Raw genomic sequence first — 10722 nt, forward strand, 5'->3', positions numbered from 1 at the left:
TTGAATAGTTATGAGCGATCAGAAAATCTTTGGCTGAGCTCGTTGATGTCAAATTACATCTGGATATGGAGATGGATAAAGAGGAAAGATATTGGGAACAACGAGCGAGAGTGAATTGGCTGAAAATGAGAGATAAGAACACTTCGTTTTTCCATAATTATGCTTGTCAGTGATGACATACTAATCGTATTCGAGGATTACAAAGGAATGATGGTTCTCTAGCTACGAATCGTATTGAGACTGAGAATATCGCTCGTGACTATTTTACGGACTTATTTTCTTCCAAAGGAATTGGCAATTTGGATCATATTCTTTCGGGGGTACATTGTTGTATTTCTGATAGAATGAATCAAAGCTTGATGGCTACATACACAGAAAAGGAAATAGTTGAGGCGTTGAAAGGAATGGGGCCTACAAAAGCTTTAAGTTCAGATGGTTTTCTGACAGTATTTTATCAAAAGTATTGGCATATTATTGGTAAAGATACTAGCGTTTTCTATTTGGATATTCTGAATAATGGTAAATCTTTGGATGAAATCAATAGAACTCACTTAGTTTTAATTCCAAAAACTGCAAATCCTCTCAATCTAAAAAAATTTCGTCCTATTAGCCTTTGTACGGTTATCTATAAGATTATTTCCAAGACAGTTGCCAATCGACTACAAAAGGTTTTGGATGTTTGTATTGATGATTCTCAGAGTGCCTTTGTGCTAGGCAGACTTATAACTGACAATGTGTTGCTAGCGTATGAGGTACTTCATTCTTTCAAGAATAAAAGATCAGGGTGAAAAGGATTTATGGCTCTAAAGCTAGATATGAGCAAGGCTTATGATCACATGGAATGGTCTTTCCTAAAAGGTATGATGTCAAAATTGGGTTTTACAGGTCCGTTTATTGATTTTATTCTCCACTATATTAGTTTAGTTCAATATTCAATTTTACTAAATGGAGAAGAAGGTTCAAGTTTTAATCCATCGAGAGGACTATGTCAAGGGGATCCTTTAAGCCCTTACTTATTTCTATTCTGTGGAGAGAGTTTATCTGCACTGATGAGATTAGCAAGTTTGGAAAGGAAATTCTTAGGAGCAAAGGTACTTAATTTTCGTTGTTCGACAGATCCAGAGAAATACTTAAGATTACTGAATATGGTGGGTTGAAGAAGGAAAATAGCATTCCAAGGTTTGAAAGACAGATTGAAACAGAAGATAAACAGCTGGAGTATAAGACATATCTCACAAGATGGAAGAGAGGTATTTATCAAAGCTGTTTTGTAAGTAATTCCTACATACACAATGTCTTACTTTCTTTTGCCAAAATCTTTTTTCATGGAAATGGAAAACATAAATAAGGTTTTTCTGGTGGAAAAAAAGTCAAGGGAAGAGAGGCATGCACTGGTGTGAGTGGAGGTCTTTATATGCACCTAAGAAATAGGGTGGTATTGGTTTTCATAATTTGTCTTTTTTTAACATTGCATTATTAGCCAAACAGGGTTAGCCAAATATTTTAAAGACTCTGATTTTTTAAATTTCAGGTTAGGAAATTTACCTTCTTTTACCTGGCAGAGCTTATGGACTGCAAAAGGGCTCCTCTTGAAGGGTTTGAGCTGGAGGATTGGCGATGGGAGGAAAGTTTCTATCTGGGGAGATGCTTGGGTTCCTAAAAATGATGATTTTAGAGTTCAGAATATGAATGTTAATTCGAGCCTAATTAAAGTTGCAGACTTGATTGATGCCAATACAAGAAAATGGAATGCTGAGTTGATTTGTAATACCTTTACGGAAAAAGATGCGAAGAGGATCTTATGCATTCCTTTATCCATGAATCTGTATGAGGACCATATCATCTGACGCGATGAGCCAACGAGGAAGTATTCGGTCCGTAGAGGGCATAAGTATCTTTTACACGATGGACAGAACCAAGAACAGTTTAATTACAGACAATTTTACAAGAAATTGTGGAACTTAGATCTACCCCCAAAAATTAAAATTACAAACTGGAAGATTTCCTGTAACTATTTGCCTACTTATAGTAATTTACACTTTAGAAGGATGATGGGTTCCCCCACTTACCGAAGATGTTAGACTAGAGTGAAAACGAGGGAACACTTGTTTAAGTAGTGTTCTACAACAAATGAGATATGAGAGAAGTTAAATATTACCTGGTCTATTGCAGATGCAAACACAAATTTCAAAGAATGGATTAAAAACATTTTTTTATTCAAATTCTATGGCTAAATGCAAGATGATAGCATGTGTAATGTGGGCGATATGGACATCAAGAAATAGATTCATTCATGAAGGAGAGATGAAATCGGGTTCTCAAATAGCAGGCTTCGTGATCAACTACCTTAAGGAACTTGATGGGTTGAGTATACACTTACTAGTGAGAAGGACACATATGGAGAGATGGGTTGCTCTGAATGGGTTGAGGGTAAAAATCAACTTTGATGCTGCATTTAATAGGCAAAGGAATGAGTCTTGCTCTGGGTTAGTGGTTCGAAACGAAAGAGCAGAAGTTATTTGCTCAAGAACAATCATGCACGTGAATATACTGTCTGCTTTTGCAGCAGAAGTGATGGCGTGTCTTCAGGCACTCAATCTTGGGTTACATCTCGGATTGAGGGAGATTAAAATTGAAGGGGATTCTCATTCAGTGATCCGTAAACTGCAAGCGGAGGAAGAAGACAGATCTGAGATTGAAGCTTATATTAAAGACTCTAAGCAACTAAGTTTAGGTTTTGGGTCGTGTGCATTTCGATTTATCCATAGAGAATCTAACAAGGTTGCTCATATCATAGCTACAGAGGGAATCAAAAAGAGTGAGACAACTTATCTGATGCATATGGTTCCTTCTGGCGTAGAGGGAGCAGTGGATGCCGACCGAAGATGGACGGAATCCATGAGGGAGTGAAGCGACAGGAGCATTGAAGGAGAGATTAGAAATGAACTTGAATGGTTAGTGGGTTCGATGTATTTAAAGATGCCTTAAGGTAAGTGACTGTTTCTAATGAAAGTTATTAGAGAATAATGATGAAGCTTCTGCGGTTTCCCATGCGTTTTGTTGCTTTTCAGGAGAGGGGTTAATTAATTGTATAACAGCTGGGATGTAGATGTCTCTAGAGCTTTCCCGTTCTGCAATTTGGATCTATTAGGAATCGTCCTGATTAAAAAACAAACAAGTAAAAATAGCGGAAGAAATTGAGAAGATGAACACACAAATTTAACGTGGAAAAACCCCTCCAAAGAGGATAAAAAACCACAGGCAAAGATAATTTTACTATAATGGCAAAAGAATGAAGACGACAAAAGATGGAGATAAAACTAAACCCCGAAAACCCGTAAAACAAATAACCCTCAAAACGTAAACACAAAATTCTCTGAATGTGTTATGAGTTCTAATCTAATGGGTGTATTTACTAAGGTTGTAAAAGAGCCTATTTATAGGCTAAATTCAATGTCAAATAATAAAATAATCTAAACTAATCAGTGTTTCACTGAAACAAATAAGCAGAGTTTAACTAAAAGATTATTTCTCAAATTTGACTGAAAATAGGAGTCATACTTAACAAATCTCCACCTTGACTCATATTTCCACAACGCTATCTTTGCCAAAGCCTGCCACGAGCCTATCTTGAACTATGCAGGGAATTAACTGAGTCGAATCTGTGCTTAGAAACTGGAAGACTTCTAGCCTTCGACTTGTACACTGCCAAATCAAAACTAACCCGGGTCTGATTTTCACAAACACAGTGCCCTAACTTTTCAAAACCTGCATCCAAAAGAGAACCTCTCTTCAACGAAATAGTCATACATTTTTCCCTCCTATGACCAGGTTGCCTCCGCTCCAAACGAGTTGACTTCGACTCTGTAACGGACGAGGGACATCCGATTTTATTGGTCACTGTAGAACCTTTCAGAACATAAAGACTGCCGGTTCTTTTACCTTTTATCAAAACGAGAGATCCACGAGATACTTTAAGGCCGCTTGACTCGATGTTGATTATGCATCCTTTCAAGTCTAAAATACTCAAGGAGATGAGATTCTTTCGTAAATCAGGTACATACCTGACATCTGAGAGTGTCATAATCGTCTCATCGTGTATCATAATTTTAACAGTACCAATACCAATTACCTTACTAGATGAATCGTTTTCCATGTGCACAACTCCACCTTCAACCGAACTGTATGTAGAGAACCATTCTTTATTGGGACACATGTGGAAAGAACATCCCGAATCTAGGATCCACTCGGACGTGAGCTTAGAGTTATCGCTCGTTGACATTAACAAGAAATCATCACCGCTTTCATCGATCAAATTAGCACCAGCCACATCTTCTTCGTTACTCTCAGCAGCTATTTTATTTCGCAGTTTATAACAATCTGCTTTGATTTGACCTAACTTTTTACAATAGTGACACATTTTGTCTCTTTTCTTTGATGCTATCAAAATGGAAGCTTGCCTATCTGTCTTGCTATCCAAATGAAGCTCATTGTTGAGTTTGTCTCTACTCAACAAATGACCCTTTACATCTTCGAACGAGAGTTTCTCTCTGCCATAAATCAAGGTCTCCCTGAAAGACTTGTAGCACAATAATAGCATAGCTTGATCTTCATCATCAATATGAACCTCAACGTTCTTTAAATCATTTAAAAGAGTAATGAATTGACTGATGTGATCTCTAAGAAGCTCACCTTCGTTCCTGCGAAACGTAAATAGACGTTGTTCCAACACTAAACGGTTAGCCAGAGACTTAGTCGCATAAAGAGTTTCTAACCTTTTCCACAAGGCGGATGAGGTCTTCTCCATCAATACCTCCTGCAATACCGTATTCGTGAGGCACAACTAGATTGCAGATAAGGCCTTTTCATCAAGCTCTTCCCATTCTATTTTATTTAGATTCTCAGGCTTTTTTCCGGTAACAACCTTTTTTAGACCGGATTGAACTAGAATTGCCATCATCCGAACATGCCAGAGATTGAAATTTGTCTCACCATCGAACTTCTCAATTTCAAACCTTGTTGTTGCCATATCTGAATGGGCTGATCTATGAAAATTAAACTAGCTCTGATACCACTTGTTAGGAATCGTCCCGATTAAGCAACAAACAAGTAAAAATAGCGAAAGAAATTGGGAAGATGAACACACAAATTTAACGTGGAAAAACCCCTCCAAAGAGGATAAAAAACCATGGGCAAAGATAATTTTACTATAATGGCAAAAGGATGAAGAGGACAAAAGATGGAGATAAAACTAAACCCCGAAAACCCGAAAAACAAAGAACCCTCAAAACGTAAACACAAAATTTTCTGAATGTGTTATGAGTTCTAATCTAATGGGTGTATTTACTAAGGTTGTAAAAGAGCCTATTTATAGGCTAAATTCATATGTCAAATAATAATAAAATAATGTAAACTAATCAGTGTTTGATTGAAACAAATAAACAGAGTTTAACTAAAAGATTATTTCTCAAATTTGACTAAAAATAGGAGCCATACTTAACAGGATCCTTGTTTTTTTAGGTTGTTTTTTTTTCTTGACTTTTGTTTCATTTTCTACTTGTTTTTGGGCTTGTTTTTTAGGTTGTAGTGTTTTTTTTACTTTTGTTTAACTTTTTGCTTGTTTTTTTGGCTTGTTTTATGAATAAAGATCCAAATATTATATTAAAAAAATAATTTGATGTAGCTTTGGAAGTAATTTTATTTATACAATAATAACTTTTAAAACAAATATTTTAGCTTTTCTTTATGTAGAAAACAATAAAGGCTTACCTATGGATATTCGAGGTTAACATGCCCCTTGATCTATAATTCTTTATAATTTCTTAAATTTCTGAAGAAGGGTTGTCAAAAAGGCATAGCTCTTCCTTGGTCACGAAAGCCAATTTGGCCAAAAAATCTGCTACCTGATTATTCTCTCCAAGAGTGTATCGCACGAGCCACTTATCCTCATGTTTTAATATTTGTTGGATTCACCTTACAAGTGAAATATTTGATCTGTCTAGCTTCCGATCGCTGATAGTTTTGACCATTTCTAAGTTGTCTAATTGGATGAGTACCCTGTCATATCCTTGCTTTTGGAGCTGTGTTAGACTATCCAATAATCCATACAATTCAGCAGTAAAAACAGAACACTTTTCCAAGAACCTATTGTATCTAAGTATCCACTTCCCCATGTTATCCTGAATCACACCTCCTGCAGCCGATAACCCTATATTTGTTTGAACAACACCATCTGTGTTGAGATAGAAACACATACATGGGAAAGATGGCGCACAAAGGGAACTAGAGTCCCCCTCAACACACCCCTGTGTACTGAAGAGAATTGATTAGCCCAGCTGTATGAAACATTAATGATCTCATTCAGCCTTATTGAGATACCTTGAAAAATATAGAGATTTTTATTTTTTTCAAATGTGCCATACAAGTAAACTGAATAGGCAAGCCCAGCTTAGATCTCTATCATTACCACCTACATGATCCTCCAAGTTCAAACTCAACCAATCTATAAGACTGCTAGAGAAGAAGGTATTTTGTAAATTTGAAGAAATAACTTGTAGCCAAACATCTTTCACAACCTGACAGTCTCTTAGTGCATGCAAGGCGTCCTCCTGTCTATGTTCACAAAGGGTACATAATTTATCATGGCTAATCCTCCTTCAGACTCTCTCAGTGTTGGTTATTTAAAAACTATCCAAATGAAGTGTCTAACTCGCTGAGGCCCAAGGTACTTCCACGTAAGCTTCCAAATTTCATTATTGGGATTCCACGAGTCTTGTTTCAACAACCAGTACGCAATTTTGATAGAGAAAGTGCTTGTTTTAGAACGAGACCAATAGATTGAATCCGGTCTTGCAGAAGGCATTGGTGGAGGGACACTAACAATGTGTTGAATAATGTCTTCTGTCAACCATAATCTGAAAAAATAAGGTTCCATGTGCCAGTCTCCGTGACCATCTCACTAAGCTTGTGTTCTTGGTTTACATTCGCATGAGCGAGAACAAGTCTTTTTAATGGTCTCAAATTTGGAACCCAAACCGTCCTCCCAACTGAAAAGCAAATTGTCAATGTACAGCCCAATTATTGCCCGGGCCCAATTAACAGAGCCCAAACGGCCCAATAAGCCCAACAGGCCCAGAACCCACCAAGGGTTTGTAAAACGAAACCCTAGCCAAGCCTAGCGCCGCGCCCATCCCTCTGCCATCATCATTCATTTTGTCCCATCGCCACCCACCGCTACTAGCTTCATCAACGCCTGCAAAAAATGATAGAAAAAAGGCAGGAGCACGCAACAGATAGTGCAAGACAGCAAAATACCATCAAAATACAATGTAAAAGGCTATAAAAGCCAAACAATATCTCTGTACAATTTTTTTTACAGCGTTTTGAATTCAAAAAGGAAAAACATATCAAAAAATGTGGACTCCAGTTATTTCTTCTCTGTTCTCGTGTTCTTATTTACTTTATTTCTTTTATTTTTGTTTATTTTTCTGCAATCATTCAACAAAGAAAACGAGACTAAAAGGGAAAGGAGAAGATACCTTACCGCTTCGGTGGGCTGGTGTCGGAACTCCGCCTTTGCCGTCGTCGGAGTCGAGCAAAAAGGGGCGTTTCATCCCTTTTCCTTTTGGTCTCATGGTTGAGAAGACTTAGCCTTGGGACGCTGCAAAGGGGAGGCCTAGGGGCTGCTCGTGCAACCCCGCCATCGGCCCTGGGGTGACATGGTGGCTCGAGCTTAAGGCCGAGAGAGGCAGAGAGGAGAGCATTCGGGCTTCTGTTCTCTTTTTTATGTGTCATTTTTTTTCTTTTCTTTCTTTTCGTTAAAAATGAAAGGGTGGTTGCCAGATTAGGGTTCTTTTTGGCCCTTATGTGATGTGTGAAACGACGCCGTTTGGAGTCTGATCAGTGGCTCCAAAACGGCGCCGTATTGAGCTTGACCCGCGTGTTGACCCGTTGGGCCCCAAGGATCCGCGTGTTTTGGACTGAGGGTCTATTTACCCTTTCAGTCCTTTTGCTTCTGGGCTTCCCTCCAATCTGGTCCCTGTTTTAGTTTTTTTCCTTTTTAGCTTTTCCCCCTTGGGATTTTGCTTTGTTTTTTAATTTAGTCCCGTTTTATTTTATTTTGTTTTTTTTATTATTTGTCCTTTTATTTATTTATTATTTTTAAAAATTAATTAGTTTTATTATCATTATTATTATTATCATTATTGCTTTTATTTCTCTTATTTGCCTTATTGTTTACCCATTTATACTGTTTCTTAGATTATGTTATATGTGTACATACCTATATATACATACTTACACTTTAATACATTTTATAATTTATAATTTATATATACATTCATATTTTTATAGTATGTGTACGCATATAACTTTCCAAGTTTACTTACATATGTATAGCTACTTAGATATCTATTATTTATACTTCATACTTTAATATACTGAATACACATATTTTATTTTTATGAACATTTATACATATTTATCTTTTATTATTTTATGTATATAGCTGCATGTCTATATACATATACATTTTCAATTTTCATAAATATATACTTATATACTTTATATCTCATTTATGTATATATCCTTGTATACATATACTTTTATATACTTTATAATGCATACATGCACATAATATATATGTACGCTTTTATTTTCATAAAACATATACATATACTTACCTTTATATTTTATATATTTCATAACTTTATGTATATACATAAACGTATACATGCATATTTACATATATTTTTACGTATATAGATTTTTCACATTTTATAATTTTATACACACACATATATCTTTTACCTTTTTATAATCTTACTCATTTATTTATTTGTTTCATTTTCATTATTGATTTGAATGAATGCTTTAATTTTATTTGCTCGTATACATTGCTATTTGAACGTTATTGATTTGTACTTTGTATTTATCTTATTTTTGTTACAATCGTCGTATTATTTTTGGACTATTGTATTCAATATCGTTTTGTTACTGAGTATTAACATCGTGTTTTATTATTTCATGTTGGATTAATTTATTTCAATGCATAAACTACGATTTTGAATAAGCAAAATCTCGTGTTAAGATTTGAGAATGTCGTACCCTAACTTCATCGGGTCTCGATTTTCACAATAAATCTAAATATACGAATCTTTTCAAACTCAAGTTTTAAACGATATCGGGAATTAAAAAAGGATCGTGTCCTAACTTACTGGTCGTGATTCTTTTTCTAATCCAAGATAGTTAAATATCTATTAAATAAGCATTTTCATTCACGTATCGGGAATTCGAGACATTGTGTCCTAACTTACTGGATATGATTCTCTTTCTCGAATAACGTGAAACATGCCTTTTTCCTGAAAATCTTCAACGTTTTAATACAAGGATCGTATTTTTAAAATTCTTTAAAGTTTTCAATTTTTGACATTAAGACATTGAGTAACCAACTAGGTACCAATTTTGGGCGTATCGAGGGTGCTAATCCTTCCTCGTACGTAACCGACTCCCGAACCCCTTTTTTTTAATTTTGTGGACCAAAATCGTTGTTTTAATAAAATTAAATCATTTATTAAAAACAACCATGTTTTCGAGGTGATCCAATCGCACCTCATTAAAAAGGATTGGTGGCGACTCCCTTTTTCGCTTTCAAAACCCAAGTCGACCCTGTTTTTCAATCTAAAAAAATGGTGTCAACAGCTTGGCGACTCCGCTGGGGAGACTTAAATAAGAGAGTCAAGCCACGAGTTGATTATTTCTTGTCTTTTTGTTGAAAGTTGAAATTTTGAGTTAAATATACGATCCTCTCATTGCATTTCATTTGTTTTGAGTTATAGTTTTTATCATGTTTTGTATTTTAAATTTTTATATATCCCTGCACATTGCATTGCATCACCGTTGGTCACACCTTTTAAGTGGGAGTGAGAAGCTACTCCTTCGTGAGGTTTTCACCTCCGTGCAGGATAGTGGATCGCTTTCGGGATACATCCGTACCTATGTCTTCGTGAGATTTTTATCTCCGTGCAGCCATAGGGAAATGTATTCCCCTGAACCGAACTCGGTCTATGTGAGCCTATAATGGGTGAAGATCGAGGAATCTGCTGGTTTGGGTACCTTTGCTTTAGAGCCAAACCCCATGTAGTGAACCTTAGGAACTCACCTTAAGTAGAACTACACCAAACCCTAGTAGATACCCTGATGTGCTTTTATTCTTTTTGAATTATCTTGGATTATATGTTTATATCTGATACTGATGTTTGTTGTTTTACTTTGGATGCATGACATTTCAACTGCATGGCATTTCATTATTTCAAGGCATTGGTTCATATTCGGTTTCTAGAAAGAAAGCTTGTCATGGAAAGGAGGTTTCTTGATAAGGTGGAAGATAATGCGGCGGTCCGAATTTGGTCGGAAACGACACAACGAGAGAAAGGGGATAGTTTGGCTGAAGGATATATATCAGAGTTATGGGACTTTACCCGCATCAGCATAACCCAGAACGATTTACAAGAGTTGAAAGAAATTTGAGACCAGTGGAACGAGGAGGCCAGACAGTTGTTTTATTCTCATTATGGGGACTTGCCGTACCTGCTAGATATGAAGGTAGATAAGCACCTGTTCCGGGCTCTCGCGCAATTTTAGAACTCCGCCCATAGTTGTTTTTCATTCGGAAAAGTTGACTTAGTGTCTACGATAGAAGAATATATGGCTTTACTTCGGTGT

At 36.3% G+C, this 10722-nt stretch overlaps 1 protein-coding gene across 1 annotated transcript; it reads left to right on the plus strand.

The window, feature by feature from the left end:
- The first annotated feature begins 2226 nt into the window (after positions 1-2226).
- Positions 2227-2910, plus strand: LOC128040401 (uncharacterized). The gene has a single exon (XM_052629139.1). It carries the CDS (start codon positions 2227-2229, stop codon positions 2908-2910), a length of 684 nt encoding a protein of 227 aa, XP_052485099.1.
- The last annotated feature ends 7812 nt before the right edge of the window (positions 2911-10722 follow it).

Source organism: Gossypium raimondii, chromosome 4 (genome assembly GCF_025698545.1).
Source record: "Gossypium raimondii isolate GPD5lz chromosome 4, ASM2569854v1, whole genome shotgun sequence".
Taxonomy (NCBI): Eukaryota; Viridiplantae; Streptophyta; class Magnoliopsida; order Malvales; family Malvaceae; genus Gossypium; species Gossypium raimondii.

Coding starts and splice junctions, on each gene's coding strand:
- LOC128040401 (XM_052629139.1), top strand. CDS start 2,227: ATGGCTAAATGCAAGATGATAGCATGTGTAATGTGGGCGATATGGACA.